Below are 23,256 nucleotides of genomic sequence, written 5' to 3' on the forward strand. Positions count from 1 at the left end.
TTCTGTTTCTTTTGCAGATCGGGCGATTCAACGGCCAGAATATGGAACCTTAGCGAGAACAGCACCAGCGGATCCACGCAGCTGGTCCTCCGGCACTGCATACGAGAAGGGGGCCAAGATGTACCGAGCAACAAAGACGTGACGTCCTTGGACTGGAATGTAAGCAGAAACTGCAAGCGCTCCAAGTGTCTGTCTGTTACGAAGACAACTTGTTTCACTGGTAAAAACACAGAGGACAGCAATCTAGAAAAGGGAAAGTTCCACCCAGACTGCTCCAATTAGGAGAATCCCAGTGGGCAGCGGTGGATTAGAGAGAGCTATTGAATGTGCTTTCCCATTCTTTTGCCAAATGCTCGCTGTGTTGGAATGTTTCTCCTAGCCATCCCCAAGGCTCCCAAACACTTCGGCTGGACGTGTTATGGCGGGAGGTGGCTTTTTCTGAATGTTCACTTTGAGTTACGGGTAACCATTTTTAGTTGGGCTGTAGCGCCCCTCAGTGCACGTGGTGCTATAAGACGAAAGCCAGATGCCTGCTGAAATCTCAGCGTTTTTGGGATTTTTGGCATTACCCAGAGAAACTGTACTCGCTCAGCACGGCTTGGACTTTTCCAAGAAACACGACAAGCAACCCCCTACTTTGAATGTCAAACAGCTTTTGAAACTCGGCGGACATTCAGGAACGGTGCAAACTGCAGTGCTGAAGTTTGCCATTCCCAGAAGGAAAATGCTCCCCCCCCTTCCTGCTTTGCTCAGTTAACTTCCTGCCTTGTGGCCCTGGACAGCGGAATCAAATCAATGAAACGGGGATGGGCGGAAAGTGTAAACGGCGGAGATCAAATGCTGTTGGCCACAAGCATGACATACAGCCAGCGACAAAAATGAGAAGATACAATAAGCTCATCAAGCCTAATTAGGGACTTCTTAGGTTCACAACTAGCCCTGCTGGATCAGGCCAAACATCCATGTAGGCCTGAATCCCCTTTCCCATAGGGGTTATCAAGATGTCCCTGTAGAGTCCCATTGAGGGTGTCAGTTTTGCTGGCTTGGTGTGCCAGCCCCCAATGAAGGACACAGCAGGTAGATGCTGAAAGCAGACAGAATTTTATTCGGAATGAAGGGGACTCCAGGCAGCTTGACTGACATAAGCATTACCCAGTTATCTCTTTCAGTGAGCCACATCTCCATGAATATGCATACATCTCATCAAGTATGCTCAGACATCCCTCATGATATAAGTTTTACATAAGATATATTTTTACCCAGATGCTGCTGCAAAGAAACCTATTGTTATCCATCTGTTTCTTACCTTTCTTAACCTAGCAACCCTTTCTAGTTCCCCTGGTCTCAACTGTCCCTGCTTTCCAGCTGTCTTCCCTGCACCGTGTCTTCTTTTCCGCTGCATCCTGCGATGCCTCGTAGTGGAATGAGCTTGTTTCAGCCTGTTACTGGAATTAGAGTGCGTCAGCCTGCTAGCAGTACAGAATAATATTCAGACAACTGTTTTTAGCTTTTGGGGGCAAGGATATGGCGTTTGTGTAATTGGCTGTAGTTCTCGTGGAACTGCAAGGATCTTAGCCTTACTAGTTTGGTCTTCAAAGGCAAGAGCTTTAGCCTAGCAAGAGATATTTAGAGACATACTGCCTCTGAATGTGGAGGTTCCATTTTAGCCTTCGTGGCTATTAGTTGCTAATAGACCAGTCCTCTTTAAGCCACCTAAGTCTCTGGCTGTGAGTACTGCCTGCAGGAGCAGATGCTGTAAGTTAGTCTTACATTGAATGGAAACATATTTTCTTATGTCTATCCTGATACCTGCTGGGGGGGGGGGGGGGAAGCAAATCCAAATGTTCATTGTTAGAGCGTGAGCTAACTTCCCTGAGTTAGTGCTAGATAATATACAGTTCCATGACTCAGGATTACCCTTATAACCAACAGAGTATTTAGAATCATAGAGTTGGAAGGGACCATACAGGGCTTCTAGTCCAGTCCCCCACTCAATGTAGGATCACCCTAAAGCATCCAGGATAAGGATCTGTCCAGCTGCTGCTTGAAGACTGCCAGTGAGGGGGAGCTCACCACCTCCTTAGGCAGCCAATTCCACTGCTGAACTACTCTGGTTGTGAAATCCCCCCCCCCCCCCAATACCTAGCCGGTATTGTTCTCTACCCATTACTGCTCGTCCTATCCTCTGCTGCCAACAGGAACCTTTCCCTACCCTCCTCCAAGTGACAAATACTTCAAGAGAGCCATCCTGTCGCCTCTCAATCTCCTCTTCTCCAGGCTGAACATTCCCAAATTCCTCAGCCTTTCCTCAGAGGTTTTGGTCTCCAGACCTGGATCATTCTCATCGCTCTCCTCTGAACCTTCTCAATTTGGTAGGAAGGTTCTGGTTTGTGATAATGCTACAGATCTCTCCTTTTGCCCCACAGAGCGAAGGTACACTTCTAGCAACAGGGTCATATGATGGCTTTGCAAGGATATGGACTAAAGACGGTGAGTGGAGAGCTGTCTTTTCTGCCTCTTTCATGCATTGGGTTTTCATACTGTAACATTTTTTGTAGGTTCTCCCCTCCCCTCCCTCTTAAAAACATTTTCCTAAATACTGCTTTTTAAATTTTTTTTCAGGTAACCTCGCCAGCACGTTAGGGCAACATAAAGGCCCCATATTTGCATTAAAATGGAACAAGAAAGGCAATTTCATTTTAAGTGCGGGCGTGGACAAGGTGAGAACACATCTGGCTTGTGAAAATGCATTGTTGCTGGTTTAATTAAGAGGCATCAGGCCATGATCGGTTTTGTTAGTGCCGAAAAGGTAGTAAAACTGTCTGGGTTTAGCGAGAGCCATCTTGGCTGTTGCTTAATCAGGACCTGACTGTAGCGGATGATTTATATGCATTGCGGATAGCAGATGTGATCTCTTGATGCCAGTGGAAATCGCAATTCACTCTGGTATTAAGGAGGACTGTCAGAGAATGAAGTCAGAAGAGGAGGCGAAAGCTCCTGTCACCGGAGCAGCTTAAGACCAGAACACGGATCAAACCCAGTTCTTGTTTATGTGTGATTTACCAAGGTGCCATGTGATTTATCGCACAGTGGCAAACTTTGGTTGGTGCCCTGGTTGTGAATGCTACAGTGGGTTTCAACCCATCCCATCTTCTCTCTAATAAGTTCCTTGTCTTAATCTGAATTCCATTTTTCTCCCCGGTGTGGGGGCTCAGAATGACTGACAATTGTCAGCCCCCATTGGGGAGAAAAATGGAGCATAATGAAGAAGTTGGTTTTTATACCTCACTTTTCACTACCCAAAGATGTCTCAAAGCAGCTTACAATTGCCTGCCCCTCCTATCCCCCCAAACAGGCATCCTGTGAGGTAGGTGGGGCTGGGAGAGCTCTTAAGAGAACAGCCCTAGGAGAACTGTGACTAGCCCAAGGTCACCCAGCTGTCTGCATGTGGAGGAGTTGGGGATCAACCCTGGTTGTCCAGATTAGAGGCCACTGCTCTTGACCACTGCACCAGGCTGGCTCATAAATAAAGAATATGCATATTAGCTGTTTTTTGCTTGTAACATCTGCATGCAGCATATATTGGGTTAAGAATATACTTCTACCGTTGCAGCAGTGGCTGCCCAGTCTTAAGACCCGGATGCTGGCCCTTTGCCGGAGTAGCCAGACAGGATCCTGGGCTCCACCTGCAGAGGGAGAATACATAGAGAAAGGATGCAGTTCCAAGGAGATTTGAGTCCAGTAGCACTTTAGAGGTCAACCTGATGTCCAGAATAGAGGCTGTTGAGCAGGGGTAGTCAAACTGCGGCCCTCCAGATGTCCATGGACTACAATTCCCAGGAGCCCCTGCCAGCATTCGCTGGCAGGGGCTCCTGGGAATTGTAGTCCATGGACATCTGGAGGGCCGAGTCAAAAGACCCCTTGGCAGTATCTGACAAAGGGAATTTGGCTCTTCTCTGTTTTATAATCGGGAAATGTTGCTGCTGCAGGAGTCAAATCTTGCTCTTCAACTCCGGACCAGCACAGCAACCCGCCTGAATCTGATTTCAAGGAACTGAGCACGAGAGTCCTTAGCAGCCCTGCCACAGCTTACCGTATTCCCAGTGTAATGTAACATCCAAAGCGGCTCCTGAGTGCAATTCAAAGAAGCCACAGCCGCCTGATAGATATTTGGAAAGAAACAATCTAATCTAAGCGAATGCAAAGGAATCAAAGGCAGCATGGGATTGGGTCTATTTATTTTTTATTAATTCTAAATCAAAGGAAACAATACGTAAGGTCTTAATGAAGTGTGAAAATTCTTGTCAGGGCTTATTACAAACAGCCGATGGATGGATGATACGGAATTAGTTAGAACCCTTATAATTGTGGCACGAACACACTGTGGCATCTGCTTAGAAAAGGAAGACTCGAACAGATTGATATCAAAAGATCCAGACTGGAATTTAAAAAAAACTCCCATGAAATGATGAAACAGAAGTGGTGAAAGCCCAATCACATGGACTATTTTGAAATTGGATTTTGTTCCCAGAGCACTGGAATGCAAATATACAAGATTTTTTTTTTTAATTTGTTACTAAGATTTGCTTCCTAGTAATGGCCGCATGAAGAGTCTGGGTCAGATTTCATTTTTTTAAAAAGAAATTTGTGAGTCTGGCCCTACCAAAAATGTAGACTCAGAGTGGTCTTGGTCCACCAGATTTGCTCAGTGTGCAAGTTCTACAAAGCAACGTTCTGATCTTCTTCTTCCTCCTCCTCTTCTTCTAATTCAGACCACAATTATCTGGGACGCGCACACCGGAGAAGCTAAGCAGCAGTTTCCTTTCCATTCTGGTACGTGTTTCATTCCGTTGTTCCAAACAGAGCTGGAAAGATTTAAGCAGATTTCCTTCGTGGGGAAACGGGTGGGGTGGGATGGGGGGGTTAGTTAATCCCAATTTCTTTTAAAGGCGTTCCGAGTTTTGTTTTCTTCTCATTTGACACTGCCCCAAATACCTTGGCTGGGATGATGCTTTACTTGGCTCCACCACTTTTGGAACCTGGCACATACACTGCATTCAATCTGATCATGATCTGGCCCTGATCCCTTTCCCCCTTCCCCCCTTGGTTTGGGCTCCAGTTTCTCAAATTTACAGTAGACTGCACTGGCTTGGCTTGCCATACCGCCCCCACCTGAGAATCCCCCTTAGCTAAATATTTTTATGGCACTGTAGCTGCTCTGCGTGAAGGGCTTTGCTCAGGCCTCTGAGCTTCAGAACTGAGGATTGATTGGAACCTTAAATGTCTCACATAGAAAGAGTGCCAGATTCTGCCCCAGTTGCCATTCAGGTTAAAACTTTGTGAGCTGACTACAGTTAAAGACTTCTGGGCTTACAGGCATTCCACATTATATGCCCTGAGCAGAATGCATAGTCCATCGTGGAATTTGCAATCCAGATATTCTTTGCCATACCGCCAGTGGCTCCTCTGAGCCGTGTTCCCCAGTATGGCACCTGTCCCATATTTCAGGAAAGCAATTCGTCATGTGCTATGCCTGGCTCATGGCAGCTTGGTTGTTTTCTCCCATCCTGGAGTTGGACTGGGTCATCTGAGGCTTCTCCTAAGCAGCACCCCCTTCTGCTGGTTTTATATTACAGAGAGACTCTGTGTTCCTATGCAATACGCATAACAGTCCTTCTCGCGGAACTAGCACCTGCGTGTTAGATAATGAGGCACTCTGTTTTGGCTCTCTGTTAGATCAAACATGGTTATTATGGGAACACTAGGGGCAAAAGCCAGTTGCATTCAGGAATACAATGGGCACTAGATTGGAGTTGGGGTGAAAGAACTCTGCAGATGGCCTCTCCCTCCAGGACCTGGAAAGGCTGCAGGTTGCAGGGAACTCACCGGCAGGGGCAGCTCTCATGCGGCAGGGATCTGTAGCCTCCAAGCCTCAGAGGGAAGTGGAAAGTGGAGAGTGTGGTTGGGTGGAAGGCGATTGGCTGGCTGCTGGACAGACAGGCAAGCCAGTTGGAGGAGGAGGCACTCAGGGGTGCAACAGCCACCATCAGTGGGTGTTAAGCACTGAGTGGCACTTAAGCCATGAGACACGCTCCTCCTCCAAGGCCTTACCAGAAATATTAAATGCAACAGATGGACTTCCCACCTGAATTTGGGTGTGGGGGCTGAGGGTTCTCTTTAGTTCTTTGTCTCCTACAATGGCTATCTGTGAACACTGATTTCCTGTAAGATGAAGCCTTGCCTTAATAAAGATGACCTTAGGTTATCCCAATGACTGGGACTTCTGTGTGCTCGCTTTGAGGGGTCAAGGGACTGCATTCCAGGGTCATGACACGAGCAAGACCTTTGCCTGGTGGAGAATGGGGTGTCAGACAGTTTGTACTTTGAAACAGGTGCCACCAGAGTAGTGGATAAGCTGTGACCCTCCAGTGATGCAGGCATCATGCCGAGCAGAGGTGGGGACGACAACGGATTGCCAGTGCTAGCTGCAGAAAGTGCGTTCGAACAGAACAGGGACAGTCCATTTTACGCCAACCCACTTCACAATGGAGCAAATATATATAACATTTGTTAAACAGTTATCAGGTGGTATGACCATATATGGGCATGTCGACATGTGCCCTCCTCCCAAAATGGCCAACGATGGGCCTGGAGTGAGTCGGAAAGAGAAGACCCCTCCATGGGTGTGTAGACAGCTATGCTTCCCATCACAGCTGCACCATCTTGCCACCTCTGGGGCTTCTCGAAGCCTAAAGAAGGGTTCTTAATGGTGAAAACGTTGAGAAAGGCAAGGTGCCTTGATATCACTTGCTCATCACCGCTGTGTGGACCACGGCTTTCTTCTGCCTTGGTGTGGTTTATTTGTTTGTTTTTCTTCTGACCGCAGCACCAGCGCTAGATGTTGACTGGCAGAGTAACAACACATTTGCCTCCTGTAGCACAGACATGTGCATTCACGTCTGCAAGTTAGGCCAAGATAAGCCCATCAAGACCTTCCAGGGCCATACGGTAAGTCCTGCTCTTTCTTTCTGTTTGCTCGGTTTTCTCAATGCCAGCGGCGTCCGTGGAGCTAAGTTAAGAGGCACTTAGAAGCTCTTTTTAGAGATGGATATGCAAGGGATTGCACCTGTAGTGACCTTTCTTTCAGCTGAAGCATCCTCAGCATAAAACGTGCATGTGCTGGGTTCAGAGGGTTCCCCCCCCTCGCCCATCTTACGACTCAGCATCCAGACCCAAATAAAATAGTTGGCCAGAGTATGAAGAAGCACCGTTTCAATTGTGCCTCTCTGTCTCTTAATATTAGTATGATTTCTATACCGCCCTCTTGGAAACCGACTCAGGGCGGTGTACATCATACAATTAACAAACCATTGCAATAGGAATAGCGTGGTAAAACAGTTTAAAACATTCCGCAGTATCTACAGCCAGCAGCAACATCGATTGTTGTCGTACTTCCCAGAAATCGGTCCCTCTCAGTGGACGGAGTTACTGTTTCTCTTCAAGGAAGTGGAGATGTCAGCCTCACTCTTGCTGTTCTCTTTCAGAATGAAGTAAATGCAATCAAATGGGATCCCACTGGTAATCTCCTGGCATCGTGTTCGGACGACATGACTTTGAAGGTAAGTGCTCAGCATGGGATGGGACGGCGATGACTTGTGATAAATGGTTTCTTGACCTTGTTTTCAATTAGCAGGAATATTGAAAGGGTTGCCACACAGTGGAAGAGGATCTGCTTGGCATAGAGAAGGTCCCAAGTTCAATCCCAGGCATCGCCGGTTAAAAGGATCAGTGATGTGAAAGACCTTGGAGAGCTGCTGCCGGTCCAAGTAGATAATACTGACCTTGAGAGGTCAACGATCTGTCTCACTACTGGCTTGGATACTTTAGGCTGATCCAGCATTGAATGGGGGGTCAAACTAGATGGCCTCTGTGACCCTTCCAACTCTTTGATTCTATTAATATATAGCCTGTTTGGCAGTCTGGAATTTGGAATACAAACAGCCCGTCCTCACGATGGTGGTATTATTGTTCCTCAGTGATATTAAACCTGGTGACACATAACAGTCTTGCTGGTTCAGGAGCACATCAGGTCTGTCTCTGACGCTAGCTTTATAGATAATCGGAAATTCTCAACTATTACAGCGTAATAATGACTGATGGCCCAGGCTAGCCTGATCTCATCAAATCTCAGAAACTAAGCAGGGTGGCCTGCAGGGTAGTACATAGATGGGAGACCGGCTAGATACTAAGGGGGAGAAAATTCACAGCAGTGTAATCGGCTGCCTAAGGAGGTGGGGAGCTCCTCTTCACTGGCGGTCTTCAAGCAGCAGTTGGACAGATACTTATCTTGGATGCTTTGGGCTGATCCTTCCTTGAGCAGGGGGTTGGATTAGATGGCGTGTATGGCCCCTCCCCAACTCTATACAATTTGGGAACTGGTGTAATTCTCTGTGAAACCACTGGGAGGCACTGTGGCTCAATGGTAGAGCAGAAGGCCCCAGATTCAGTGCTCAGCATCTCCATGTAAAAGGACCAGAAGGCAGCAGGTAATGTGAAAGGCCTCCCAAGTGAGACCCTGGAGAGCTGCTGCCAAGTCTGAGTGGACAGTGCCGACCTTCATGTAGGACTTCGTGTTCAGTTCCATGTGCAGTTTTGAAAAACGTACCCCGGTCTGAAAGCCTTGGCAGTTTTCTGTACAATCTCTTGGGCAGTTTTCTATGCAGTCTCCTGCACAGCCTCTCCACGCAGATTGCCAGTTCTGCACAGGTGAATTAGGCCTGAAATTCAATGGGGCAAAGTACCATACCGTGTCCTGCCCTGCTAAGCTCATTGACATCGGTGGTCTTAAAAGGGTGTCACGCTGCTTAGAATGGCACTGCCAGTTTGCCTGCATGTTTTGTTTCCTGGTAACAGCCATGACAGCCAGTGCTACTGTGTGGGATTTCACAAGTGTAAGCCCAGCACTTCGTTTCAAACACATAATTTCGTTGCTATTGCTTCGGTTCCTTTCATTGCCATATCGCATCCAGTGTATGCTATGAATGTATGTGGAAAAAACACTGCTGTCTTTTCTTGGTGGAAACAAGGGAAATTGTGCTCCTCTGGTACATGAATTACACCCATAACCCACCTATTGTACAAGGAATCCCAAAGGTGTCCTTGTGATGTCCCATCATGGAAGCATCTAGATCCTGTCTCCTCTTGCCTGAAATGTATTTCGTCTTGTCCTTTTCTTAGATCTGGAGTATGAAACAGGATAGTTGTGTCCACGATCTACAAGCACACAACAAAGAAATTTATACTATCAAGTGGAGTCCTACAGGGCCCGGAACAAACAACCCTAATGCCAATCTTATGTTAGCAAGGTAACTGTGCATCAAGTCGCTGCATAAGGAGAGATGCACATCCCTCTCTTCCTCCCTCCCCCACAACCCTTTCCTTGGAGGTTGTATGCTGCAAGCAACATGCCCTTTTTGCCCTCCCAATAAAGGCATGCCTTGGAGCAAGAGATCCTGGCACCTTCCCATAAATGTTGCCTAGTACAAGTAATTCCTACATTTATTTATGTATTTATGTATTTATTTTATTGGATTTCTAGACTGGTGCTCTCAGCCAGGCCATACAAAAACCATGCTCTGTATAGAACCAAAAGATATGGTACTCAACCAGCCACATGGGTAGCTGACATTTTTGTTATGCCCTCTTTTCTCTTTCACCTGAGTGCATACAACGTAGTATTCAGCTATATGACAATCTCTAAAGTTTCCAGTCTTCTTTGATACAAGATTGGGCTTGTGTTCTGAGGCAGTGCCTGCTCAGATTCAAGGGCTAGGGTTGGGGTGGGGATAAACAAGAAGAAGAAGAAGAGTTGGTTCTTATATGCAGCTTTTCTCTACCCGAAGGAGACTCAAAGCAGCTTACAGTCACCTTCCCTTTCCTCTCCCCACAACACACACCCTGTGAGGTGGGTGAGGCTGAGAGAGCCCTGATATCACTGCCCGATCAGAACAGCCTTATCAGTGCCGTGGTGAGCCCAAGGTCACCCAGCTGGCTGTATGTGGGGGAGCGCAGAATCGAACCTGGCATGCCAGATTAGAAGTCCGCACTCCTAATCACTACACCAAACAAGATTTCCAGGAAGCTGCAGTGGTGTTTCCTATAGTTTCTTAGGACTCCTCGAAGCAGAATAAATTATGCAGTGGAAATTAGAATATAAATTACAAATTATAGTGAAAGAAGAGATTGTGCCAATAGGTTTCATTTTGCATAGCAGTCCCAGAATCCACGTTTCTTTGAGCAGTGGCATAACAGCACAGCCATGAAAGGGGTCAGCTTTTTTAAAAGCAAATTTTCTATTGAAAACTCTTTATCTTTTTTTTGTTTTCCTGTCCTCTTAATGCTCTCTGCCCAAATAAAAAAACTAATCGTTTTAAATTGAGCGGGCCAGTTTTTACCACCATTTTCTTGGACGCCAAAAGAAATTATTTAATTTGATTGACTGCAGCTCTCTGCTGTGTGAGACAGGGGATTTGGGGGGGGGGGGGGAGGTTCCCTCTTTATTGCAACAAAACTGGGGTAACCGATTTGAGCCTTTCCTTCCAGTCACGAGCTAGCTAAGTTTCCCTTCCTCTTTCCTCCTTGGCAGCGCATCCTTTGACTCTACGGTTCGGTTATGGGACGTAGACAGAGGGATCTGCATCCACACTTTGACGAAACATCAAGAACCCGTGTACAGTGTAGCTTTCAGCCCTGATGGCAGGTACCTGGCCAGTGGCTCCTTCGACAAATGTGTACACATCTGGAATACACAGGTAGGCCTGCTTCTTGGGAGACTAACGCCTTAATGGGAGAAACTGAACGATGTTGCATGTAAATGCACTTGTTTAGTAACTTGGAGGAATTTTGCGAACTACAGTGGTGGTAGATGCAATGTGCCTGAATCACTTCTGTTCCTCCAACTCTGGGCAGTTCCATCCAGCTTATAGGAGTCCTTGTTCGTTTGGCGTCCTTTCTTAAAGGCTTTGGACTTCTGCGCTCCTTTTAGCAGCCTCTGCTAAGGGTGGGCTTGGATAAGCTGAAAAGTACCCGAATCAATAGTGATTCCAGTATTTTTTGACCTATCTGAACCAAACCACCCATCCCCTGCATTTAGACAGTCGAAATCGCGATTTGACAATTTGGCCTGTTCAAATGCATCCCCCTCCCCCCCCCCCCACTTTCACAGGCAGCGGCTGAGAAGTCAGTGGGGGAGAGCTATGCTTCAAACAGCTGATAATCATGAGCACACTGCCCACTCTCTTTCCAGCAAAGCTGCCTCACAAGGTGGGGGCAGAGCATTTAAAGGGATCAGGGGGCTGCCTAACAGTGGATAATGGTACGTGTGCTGCCCGCTCCCTTTAAATCCCTCCCCAAGCAGTGTGTCAGTCATTATCAGCTGTTTGGCAGAAGCACTTCCCCCCCCCCCCTTCTCAGGCAGCAGAGAAGCTCAGATCATTACAGGGGGAATCCAAAATGGTATGATTTTTTTTTCTTCTTGGTGCACATGACTAGCCTCTGCTTAAGGGAGGAGATCAAGCACCGCTATATTCAGGATGGGCAATGATTGCATTTTCCAGAAGATCTGATCTCACTGAATCAGGCTGCAGGAGTAAGGTTTTCTGAAGATGCCATTTAAGATACATGCCGGGCCGTGGAGCAGATTCAGTGGGAGGCAGCCAGGCTGTGGAAATCTGTCTCCCATTGCGGCCTTCCACTGGCGGGAGAATTTTTTTTTTTTCATTTTGCCGGGCATTCCCCTCACATCTCCTTTGTTCCTGCAGCATGATTGAATGGTAGATTTTAAGATTTTGAATTTTAGCTTGCTTTTAATTGAATGTGTTTGTTTGATTGTGGTGGTTTTCAAGACATGTTTTTATTACGTACATTTCAAATCTGTTAGCTGCCATAGTGGGTCCTGTTGAGGGCAGAAAAGGAGGTTGTAAATTGTGGCTGTAGTTTGGAGAGCTAACTCCCCCCTCCATGGTATTTTCTTCCAAACGGCTGGCGGGGGGCGTGGGGTCCCCTGTTTCTTGCCTGTATGATTACCCCCAATGGAAGCCCTGAGTGTGAAGAATGGCATGGGGGGGTGGGGTTAAGCCCCTATGCTGCAGCCTTATTGGAGCCCCTTCTGTCCCCCAGCTCCCATTTTCCCATTAAAAACTGATCGATCGGCATTTGGTTCCATTTAATTTCTGTTTCATACATCATTGGAAAACAGGTTCTCACTGAAAAGCAACTCGTAAGCCTGTGTTGTCATCGTCATCTCTTTGTTTTCTCTTTTTTAGACGGGTGCTTTAGTTCATAGTTATCGGGGAACAGGAGGCATTTTCGAGGTTTGCTGGAACGCGGCAGGAGACAAAGTTGGAGCGAGCGCTTCAGATGGTTCAGTAAGTAGCCCGGAACACCCTCTCTCCCTTGTCTTTCCTGTGATGTGGCAGAGCCAGGCATGTGTCAAGTGCATTTCAAATCACATGACATCCCAAAGAGCCATTAATGGCCAGAGCTGGCTTTCTCAACCAGGGGTCCCCGAATCGGTGGGAGATAATTAATCTTGAATATATTTTTACAATTTCCCAAAAGGGCCACTGATGGGCCTGTAGGGGATGGGAAGGGCCCTGGATGGGCATGTCCACAGCTACGCTTCCCAACCATATTCTGCACGATCGCGCCACTTCTGGGGTTTCGTCAAGCCTGAAGAACGGTTCAGGAGTTTCTCAACAGTAAAAAAGTTGAGAAAGGCTGGGTTAGATAAATTCAATAATCAAAGTATCTCCACAGACAAGCATTTAAAAAAACCCCCAAATCTCAGTTATGGACTGGGTGATGGAACGTTAAACGTTCCAGATGGAAAGGTAGCTCTTCAAAGACAAGGCTGGGCCAATCACCCTTTCCCCTGGCACAGGGGTAGTCAAACTGCAGTCCTCCAGATGTCCATGGACTACAATTCCCAGGAGCCCTTGCCAGCATTCGCCAGCGAATGCTGGCAAGGGCTCCTGGGAATTGTAGTCCATGGACATCTGGAGGGCCGCAGTTTGACTACACCTGCCCTGGCATATTTGCTTTCCATGCACAAGGAGAGAGTGACGCACGGGAGTGTGCCACCAAGGCAGTCCTCACTTCCAATCCTGGAAACTTGGCACTGTATCCTTTCCCTGCATGTTTGCATCAGCCCTGAGGACAGATAGCTAGCTGTCATCGTTTAACCTTGCCCAGAGAAGATGACGCTTGTCTCAGGTTGTCCCTACTTTTAAAAGAGAAAGCAACAGTCAGGATTCCAGGGTGGCTTTTCACTTTCTTGCATTTGGTTATCAGCAAGGCAGAGCTGGCCAGAGGGCCAAATTCAGCTAACCGAGAAAGCCGCTCTGTAGGTCATGGAGCTGGGGGAGGGTATTGAAAGCCCGGTCCATGTCATTGTCCATGTTGCCAGGTGTACCCTCAAGAGGAAGACACGGTTGGCCCAGTCGGGGTATGTTTTAGCATATGATCTTGTCACCTGTGAGCTATCCCATTACCCTTGTCTTGTACACATTTTTCTTTGTAACCTTCAGACTTTGGTGTGACATCTGAGGTCAAAGCTCTGGCTAACAATGTGCATTTCTTCTGGGAACACCTGTGCCCTGCCAGTGCTTCCCTCACTTCTCTCTGCTGCAGCAGGGTCATATGTCAGGAAGAAGGGCGGGTTTAATCTTGGGGAATTAGCAGAATCCTCTTTGGTCACAAGGACGAGAATTCCTTCACTGCCATTGAATTGGCAGGTCCACTCCAGAGTGGTTCTGCAATTAAGCCATGCGTGGCTCTTTGCCCCAAGGGCTGTGGAGAGATTTGCAAGCAGGGTTTCATGGGAATATCTGCCTGTTCCTGGATCAGCCTTCCATCTAAAATGGCTTGAAGCCACTGACAAAGCCCTCACAGAGCTGCCTGCGATGGAGACCTTTCTGCCACCGAGGTCAGCACCATCTACCTTTGCTGTGGGTGGATCTCCAGGATCGTAGGCAGATCTTTTCTCATCGCTGGCTCTGTAAACATTCTGATGGGAGGTGCCAGAGGGATATAACCTTCTGCCTGTGAGCTAGATGCTGGAGCACTCAGCCACAGCCACACTCCTCTCTTTGAAATATTTAACTTTTTAAAGAAGTCATTGTCGTGATGAGCCAGCCCAGCAAGCCTGATCTCTCTGACCGGGCGCCTTGTCTTCTTTTGTTCCCCCTTGCAGGTTTGTGTACTAGACCTCCGGAAATAGCGCTACTAGTTGGAAGCCATGGACCGACTATGAATGTGTACATAGCCAAAATGACTGTCCCCTTGACCCATGTACTGCTATAGTCCCAACTGAACCATGGCCAGTCCAATACAGCCAAACCTGAAAGAATTATATACATATACTGTATATTAAAAAGCAAAATTTTTTAAAAAAACGATTACGCTCTGAAGAAGATGATGACAGAGTTTTGTCACAGCTTGTGAAGCCTGTTCACCAAGTGCTGGAATCTGCTGTGTCCCCCCCTTCCCCTCCCCTCCTGAAATAACATGTAGGCATTTTGGAAACGGGGGGAAACAAACCATCCAGGACAAGAGAGAGAGAGAAACAGGACTGTACCAAGAACAGACCATTCTGTGTACCAAAATGGGGAAAGCTACACATTTTGTTTTCTATTCCCCAATTCCCTTCCAACCTTTTTAATGCTTTGAAAAATTGGACTTTGGGTTTTTTTTTCCTTCTTCTTTTTTGGCTTTTTAACCCCCTTTCAGTAGGTGACGAGCATTTTATTGTGTACAGGGAGGGAAATGGACTCGCCTACTCCTGCAAACATTAGTTTGTTCATTGCTTGTTAAGATTGCTTTCTCCCCCCCACCCCAGTCGACCCTGTACGGTTTTTATTCATGCACAAAAGCAAAAAGCATGAACCGTTTTCTCAGCGGCAGTTCTTTTGCAGCAGAATCGAAGGGAGGGGGGGTGGGAATGTTGCAGCAGTTCTTTGAATGCATTCTTGTTAAAGACGCAGACATCTGGAGCGCGTTGCGGAGGTCGACCCACAGCTTAGGTGGAGAAAGGCGGGATGGGAAACGGGACCGTTTGAAGCATGGCGTTGCATCTTTGTTTAAGCTGCAAGATGTGTTTGGCACAGCCCGCAGGGTGGGTGGATTCTTTGTGATGGCAGCAGTCCCCCAAAAGCTGTCGTTTCTTACTCGAGGCCTGGCTCTTCCAAACAGAGACTTACAGGAGGCAAAAATAAGGAGAAGGGGAATAAGAGGTTTTATGCAAATGTTGGATTGACTGGGTAGTCATGCCCCCTTCCTTCCTATGGTATAGCCATCCTCCCCTGTTGTTCATGCATTAGACTTCCTATCTGCAGACCAAGATTCCATTTTTCGTGCCTCAACCTACAGAAGTGTCGGTGTGCTATGGGCCATGAGTCACCACAGTTCCCCGTGGCAGATGTGCTCCAAACATTGGATGGCTCCAGTATCAAAGGATGATCTTTTTGGCCTGTTCCTTTGAACACGCAGAGCTTCACCTGTGATTCGGGTGTGCGCACTCCTGCCAAAAAGAAATGCAACCGTGGAGAAGGGGGAAAGTCGCATGGTTCATGTTGAAATACTCCTCCATGAGCTTCACTGCCACAGTTTCTGTGAGAGTGTCGCCCATTGTTAAATCGGTGGGGCTTAGTTGTCTAGCACAGGGGTAGTCAACCTGTGGTCCTCCAGATGTCCATGGACTGCAATTCCCAAGAGCCCCTGCCAGCATTTGCTGGCAGGGGCTCATGGGAATTGTAGTCCATGGACATCTGGAGGACCACAGGTTGACTACCCCTGGTCTAGCATAACCAAATTCCAACACAAAGGGTTTTTTTCTCCTCTTCCCTATGTACAAGACAAGAAATTTAGTTCCTAAAGATCCAGTGGAAACGAATTGGGGGTGGCATTGACAAAGTGTTTAGCGTTTAGCGAACGGTACCTCTTACGTTTCAAAGGAAAGGGGATCTGCGTCCATCAAAGGACTTGCGTCAAGTTTATTTTAATACTGAGCGATCGAGCTTCTGTAAAATGACAAAAACAAGTCTTGCACTAATCTCACCCTGCTGCTCCCATCTCCTGATTTTTTTGTATGTGCTTGTGAGATTTATTTTTTCCTTCCACATTTAGGATAAACATACGCTGCTATTTGTTTTTAGGGGGGGGGAGATGGTCACTACTATATCTTCTCTTTGTTTCTGATAACGAGTGTTGTTTTTTTCCTTTCTTCACGGGCCAGAGCCATCCCTGGCCAGCCGCCATTTGCTTACCTGATTGTTTAAAAGGAGTACCATTTGCAGGATACTTTTGGTGAAAGAAGAGTGTGATGGTGGACTTCGGCCAATATTCTTGTTGCATCACGTTTCTCGCAGCTGTCGATTTTCCTTAAAAGGAAGGTTGTCTGGTTTTTAACATTTCGCCCCGTTTTTACTTCAAAGAGCGATTTTATATTCAGTAGCTTTGCAGATTTTGTATCGCCATTGCAGTGTCAGTGAACTGGTTCACAAATGCCGTACTTAAAATCTTTGTGTTTTCCTCTCTGTAGCTGGATTCACGTGTTGCAAAGGACATGGGGCTGCCTTGGAAAATGGCAGTCCTGTGTCGAGCTCCTCCTTCCCTCCCTCCCTCCCTGCCTCCCTCCCTCCCTCCTTTCAAATTCAGTATCACTTATTTCTAAATGTCATTACAAGACACGTTTTTCCGTTCCACATCATTCACTGACTGGAGAGGGCAGGGAAATGCCCGTTTGTCATGACTCTGCTTTAAGGTGAAGTAGACCCTTGTAGAAGGGGGAGGGGGTGTGACACAGGGCTGCCATTTTCAGCAGCAGTCCCATGTCCTTCCGTAGTGTGCAACTTCTGCCCTTTTTTTATAGCTCCCTATAAATTCAGCTAACATAGAGAAATTATCCTTTTTCAACCAGGCTGTCCTTTCAATACAGATCTCTATTTCCACGTCCATGAAGTGAGTCACATTCAACCTGGAAAGCACGGTAACCATTTTAGCCAGTTTTTAATATGCACACTCCTGTTGTTATTAATGGGGTATTATACTCTTATACAGACCATTGTGAGGAAAACAAAAGGAAGATTCCTATCTCTTAGGGCACTCATCTGCTACGGTTCTGTACCAGCCACGTGTGGAGTTTGAGAATAGGCTCAAGATGTTCAGGACAGTTTCCCTGTGAATTACAATATGTAAGTTGAGTTTCTGGCACTTGAAAATCTTGCTTTTTATTCCTAGAGGTGCAGGACTGTGGCTGACCTCTGTCGTTATTAAAAGAAAATTAAAAGTTTTTTAAAAATGTAAAAATAAAAATCTGTGCAATAATTTTAAACTCTGCTCCCAGGAATAGACACAAATGTGTGTTGTTGGTTTTTTTTTTTTTTTAAGTATATTTAAACAGCGTTTTTCTTTCCTTTAGCAACACTTATGTCAATTGCACTGAATTTAAATCTTCAAAAGTCAGAGGCGATTCTTGATAGTACTTTTGTATTTTGATATGGACAGTCTGTTTCCTCCCCCCCCATACAAGCTATTGAACAGCTGTTTCAGAGGAATTGAAAAAGGAAAAAAAAAAAGAGATGCCGTTGAATTCTTTTGACACAGCCGCAGCTATTCCACAGCAACGTTCACACTTCTGGGTTTTGCAATTTTTCGCTGCTTTTGTTTGTGACTTTGATTCTAGCCATTTAAATAGGATACTGCATGTTAGAAGATGTTGAAGCTTCATTATCACTGAATCCTGGGCTTGTTTCCCCGCTTTCCTCCTTCCCTCTCCCATTTTTGTTTTTAATTTGAGCATGATTCAGGATCATCTTACCTGGGCCAGATCCGCAACCTCTCCGTTGGGAGAGGAAAGATTTCTGAATTTCAGAGTCTCCCGCCAAACATAAGGGGCTTATCTGTGCTTGACAAACGTCTGATCTGCAACCCTGCACCCAGCTCTTCATGGTTAATCCCAGCCGGAGTCATTGGCTGTTATAAGCATACACCATTGCGTTGCAGAGTTGTAGTCCAGGGCTACACCCCAGGGAAGCCAATCTACCAGATATATTTGTATGTCAGGGCACCCCACCACTGCCACCCTCTCAGCTTAATAGTGTAAGTCCTTTTGGGGAACGGAGTTAGTGCAGCTTCTCTGCTCTTTCTGTGGAAGGGCGGGAGGCACATGATAGATGAGAAAGGAACCCCCACTGCCTTTGGGACTTCAGCCTGACGGGTCTCTTTTACCTGCTGTCCTCTATCCATGTGCCACAGTGCTGCTCCAGTTCTGATCAGGGTTCCTCTCCTCCTTCAGTAGGAGATGCGAAATCCAGGCTAGGCCTGATGATGACGTCTCTAGTGCCAATTTTGTTGTATGCTGAAGTGGGGACTAGCACCTCTGGTGTGGTCCTCTTGCCACCTTTTTGAGGCTGACCTGTCATGAAGGGAACAGGGTGTGTCCAGTGCAGAGTTTTTGTCAAATCCAAACAGTCTGAGAATACCTGAAGGGACCAGTGGGCCAGAGGGGAAGGGCATATTCTTCCCTCAGTTCCTCATTCTTCCTTACATAGGCTCACAAGCTTCGGTTTCCCCAGCCAGATGTCAAAATATGCAAGTCAACTGAACTGGGTGGAAACCAACTTTGAAGACATTTGCAGGGGAACAGGTGAGGTTCTAGCAGGAGTGGCCAAACTGAGTCTCCGGATGTCCATGGACTACAATTCCCACGAGCCCTTGCCAGCATGATGCCAGCAGGGGCTTATGGAAATTGTAGTTCATGGACATTGGAAAACCACAGTTTGGCTACCCCTCTTCTAGAGGGTTTAAGGCTCCCTTCTGCCCACCTATGTCAATTACTTTTTGTTATCTTGGCAAGTGCAGGTGTGGAGATCTGTGTTTGCCAAGGTAGTGTCTTGCTCTGGGTCCTGAGGTGAAATCCATGAGCAGATGGGAAAGGCCATCATGACTGCAACTGGTTTTGCATGTCGCGGGGGCTGCACATTCCCAAAAACTGAGCTTTCAGTACTCTTTCTTACAAAGCATTTTCTACTGCATTTCCATGGAGTTAGCTTTCTGAGCTTGGAAGACTCTTCTTTTTTGCTTCCATTGAATTCCACTTGACAACAGGACTCCCTGGAATGTGGAAAGTTGAGTTTGCGCTTTCACGTCCATTTTGAAGTGAACTTGTTTCTTTTCAGTCTTTGTGAACTGTGGTTGGCAGGGAAAATTTAGACCTGGTCTGGAGAATCTGGAATGGCTTGGCTTTAATACTTCGATGAGACCTGGATACCGGCCACCTTTCCAAATAATTCCTTTCCGTCTGGCTCCGCCTATTCCCGCCATCTTGAATTTCTCTGTTGATAGTTCCCCCCCCCCCATTTCATAGTCATAAGAGTGACTTAAGTCCCCATTCAGAAGAGCAAAGTCACACCCGTGACTCATCACCCCAATGGGGAGGTGTTTGAAGGGGTGTGAGGAAAGGCCTGGTATATTTCTGCGAGACCAATTGGATGACGTCATGGAAGAGCCTGGGCGGATCTTGTGTTTTGTACCTTCGGGACACCGTAGCACAGGTGCGCATCAGGATGGCTTTGGCAGTGTTCTGCCTTCAGGTAGCCCATTCTGCTGGCTAGGATAGCAGAGCAAAGACGTTAGGTTCTCCCATGGTTGTCAGTAGCCATGGCTGTTAGCGAGCGGGAGTTTGAAGCTGACTCATAGCATCTACAATCTTAAAACATGCTAGGAAAACTGAAATGTATAGCAATTAAAGCTCTTATCCTCATAGCATATCATTCGGTGTGGGAAAACAACTCGCACCCATTCATGTCCAAACAAAACAAGTTGAAACTCGTTTTTTTTTTTTTAATTAAACCAGATGCAACTGTAGAGACAGACCAAAGACCTGTAGCCCATTTTAATGGTATTTCCTGACTGTTTTTCTACATGGCTTAGATCAGGGGTAGTCAAACTATGGCCCTCCAAATGTCCATGGACTACAATTCCCATGAGCCCCTGTCAGCGAACGCTGGCTCATGGGAATTGTAGTCCATGGACATCTGGAGGGCTGCAGTTTGACTACCCCTGGCTTAGATCCTGGCAGGATATTTCAGTATCTTTAAATATCCTCTGAGTTTGAGAACGCAAGTAGGTAAAAGCGGGGCGTTTTTTGCAACTTTTTTGTTTAGTGGCTGGCACATGAGTGCTTTTCAACCCTTTCTGGGGGGAGGGGCATTACATCATGTTGGCAAACTGAGCATTTTTGTGACTGTTTCTTCAAAGGGTCTTTCTCTGCTTCGAAGTCCTGCTGATATTTAATGCATTTCTAAGGGAAAGAAACATTGTGGTTCTTGTCTCCCCCCTCCCCCCCCCCAAAAAAAATGTAAGAGAGATCCTGATGTTATTAACGCAGCACCATGGTTGGTCTTCATCAGTAGCAAATCTGGAAGCAATGTTGTCTAACAAATACTTTTTACACCTTTAAAAGTTTGTAGGGAAGGGACTTTTGTTCGTCTCCAGAAGGGGGCAGCATTGTGGCACATGGACCTAGAGCAGGGGTAGTCAAACTGCGGCCCTCCAGATGTCCATGGACTACAATTCCCAAGAGCCTCTGCCAGCGAATGCTGGCAGGGGCTTCTGGGAATTGTAGTCCATGGACATCTGGAGGGCCGCAGTTTGACTACCCCTGACCTAGAGGAACTCTTAAAGGTGGGGATGTGTACACAAGCAAGGCCCGCAGTCTATATAAGAGCTGGATTTCATGCCACGTGGCAGTCGTTTCCCCAGCCCCCATCAGTGGGCACAGTTGTTCAGCCACCCTGCAAAAGGGGCCCTTGTTAAAGGTTTTTGCTTGCTCTTCTGACTTTGTCCTTGTGAGTTGCGTTGAAGCCACTGTGTTGCTGTTTTTAGAGTGCAGCGACACGGATTTCCCATCAGGAGCCTCGATCCATCCTGTAGTCAGGAAGAGAAATCATGACATTCCTGCCGTTTCATTTGCTTCTTCTCCCGTTCAAGTCTCCAGTTCTGTCCTTTTCCGGCTTTGTTTAATTGCAGGGCCGAGGAAGGCGTAGATCCTTGGCAATTTCCGGTCTCAGTGGGACAGGAGTGGCTGAGTCAACACAGTAACAGAGATGGGATCCTTGAGCCCTTTTCAGTTCCCGGTATTGAGGATAACAAACCCTTTTTTAAAATTTCTTTTAATGCATTTTACTCCCCCCCCCTTCTCTTTTTGTTGCCTTTTGTGGATGAATTCAGGAAATGGGTGTGCTTCGCCGTTGCTTCTCCTGTGTAATTTTGCAGTCCTTGTTTCTCAACAGGCCGCAGTGAGCAACTTGGTCACATGTAATCCAAAAAGTAATCTCTCTCTCTCTCATTCTCAGTCTCTCTCTCCTGACTTTGACATTGTTGTTGTAATACAGGTTCCGATTCTTTCTTTCTTTCTTTTTTTGGAGTTGCAAATCTTTTGGGTCTAATTCTGTGAGCCTACTTATAGCACTGGATTTAAAAATGTCTACATCATTTCTTCAGTTACCTATCCAGTTAAATAACAAATGTTGTAAAATGTAAAACCAGCCCATTAAAGGTTTTCTTTTTTCTTTTTTTACTTGTTCAGAAAAACAAAACAAAAACTTTTTATTGTTCAGTTTTCATGATTTTATTGTCTAAAGAAGACTGATATAGATGTTCTATACTGTCCTGGACCCCTGTTGATCACACTTTTTATGATGTATTTTGGTTCCACATCACAATGATTTTGTCCTCCGAGCCCCTTTCTTAATCCCTTTCTAGGCACATTTTCTGTTCCAATTTTTCCCTTTGCATTGTATTGCTCTGACAAGTGTAATTTGAATCAGATCTGAAAGAGGTCCAGAATAAAATATATTTTGATACGACGCTCGTTGTGCATATGCTCTTTCGAAATAACATTTGAAAGCAGGATCTAATCAAATGCAATAACAGGTGGTTGTGCGTGCCATTTTTCATCTTTTTTTTTTAAATGACGCATTACAGTCTCTTGAACATCTCTCAGTGTCTGTGGCTTGAACCAAAGGAACTGGCAGAAGAGCTCTATTTCTTCATTTCATGTACTTGCTCTCCAAGAGAGCCCTGCAGCAGCGTACACCATCTTCTCTTTTACTCTCCCAACCACCCAGTGAGGTAGGTTAGGCTTAAGAGGGGGAGGGGGTGTTTGGGCCAAGGTCACCCAGGACACTCTCCCAAGAGGACTGGAGATCTGAACATGGATCCTAGTCCTACACTGTACCACCTTGGTTCTTTTAGTGTCCCTGTTTGTACATTCATTCATTCAGTTTATATACCGCCTCTCACTGTGACATTTCAGGGCAGTATATGTAGAACCAGTAAAACAAAACATACATTGAACTATTTTTAGCAGTAGGAACAGCTCTTAGTGATCATAATAATTAAACAGTTATCATCAGACATAACTTGGGAGCCTTAAACCACGAGTTTGGCATAGACAATGGAGTGGTAGAGTTGCCCAACAGGAATGGCTCCAGGCGGCAGGGTGGAAGTATACACTTCTCTCAGTGCAAGCAATGACTCTAAATTGCCAATGGAAAAAAATTAAAATGGCCAAAATGTCTACCGGTTATATAAGCCCTATGCCCCCCGCAGGGCTTTGCGCTCTGCGGGTGAGAATCTACTGGTCGTTCTCGGCCCTAGGGAAGCATGCGTAGCCTCAACCAGGGCCAGGGCCTTTTCAGTTCTGCCCCCTGCCTGATGGAATGAGCTCCTGGGTGAGCTGTGGGCCCTGCTGGATCTTCTAGTGTTCCACAGGGCTTGCAAAATGGAGCTCTTCCGCCAGGTCTATGGTTGAGGCTGGGGTTGGTGAGGTACACCTGCCCCCCCCCCCGGGCTTTTGGAGTGAACATCGTTGGACCTCCTTCTCTACCCCCCTTAGTAATAGGGGGTACGAAGGGGATTTTCCCGCCATGTTGGGATGGATTTTAAGTCTTTTAATGGGAGTTTTAATGGGGTTTTAAGACATTGTGACCCGCCACAAGCCGTTTAGGGAGTGGCGGGAAATAAATAAAAATAAATAAATAAAATAAACCATGTTTTCAATGCTTTGCTTGGGGGCAAGTATAAAAATAAAAACAATGTTATCGCTCTTCTTTTTCCTCATATAGAATGCCCCAACTCTTTAACCCTCCCCCCCCCAGTGGACTCAGGGTTATATTTGAATCCTATATTTATGGT

General features: G+C 46.5%; 1 protein-coding gene across 10 annotated transcripts in view; it reads left to right on the forward strand.

Annotated features, from left to right (window-relative positions):
* TBL1XR1 (TBL1X/Y related 1) overlaps window positions 1-21,926 on the forward strand; it is a 198,616-nt gene extending 176,690 nt beyond the window's left edge. For 8 of the 10 annotated variants that reach the window (XM_077348357.1, XM_077348356.1, XM_077348353.1 and 5 more), the window contains 10 exons: window positions 18-159; window positions 2,427-2,490; window positions 2,623-2,720; window positions 4,773-4,833; window positions 6,887-7,008; window positions 7,545-7,619; window positions 9,238-9,365; window positions 10,646-10,811; window positions 12,324-12,425; window positions 14,252-21,926. In XM_077348357.1, coding sequence (XP_077204472.1) covers window positions 18-159; window positions 2,427-2,490; window positions 2,623-2,720; window positions 4,773-4,833; window positions 6,887-7,008; window positions 7,545-7,619; window positions 9,238-9,365; window positions 10,646-10,811; window positions 12,324-12,425; window positions 14,252-14,278 — 985 coding nt within the window. In that variant the 3' untranslated portion in view covers window positions 14,279-21,926. Of the gene's footprint in view, window positions 1-17; window positions 160-2,426; window positions 2,491-2,622; window positions 2,721-4,772; window positions 4,834-6,886; window positions 7,009-7,544; window positions 7,620-9,237; window positions 9,370-10,645; window positions 10,812-12,323; window positions 12,426-14,251 lie in introns of those variants that run through there. The other 2 variants (XR_013233410.1, XM_077348359.1) reach the window with 2 other exon arrangements.
* The last annotated feature ends 1,330 nt before the right edge of the window (window positions 21,927-23,256 follow it).

Source organism: Paroedura picta, chromosome 8 (genome assembly GCF_049243985.1).
Source record: "Paroedura picta isolate Pp20150507F chromosome 8, Ppicta_v3.0, whole genome shotgun sequence".
NCBI classification, from domain to species: domain Eukaryota; kingdom Metazoa; phylum Chordata; class Lepidosauria; order Squamata; family Gekkonidae; genus Paroedura; species Paroedura picta.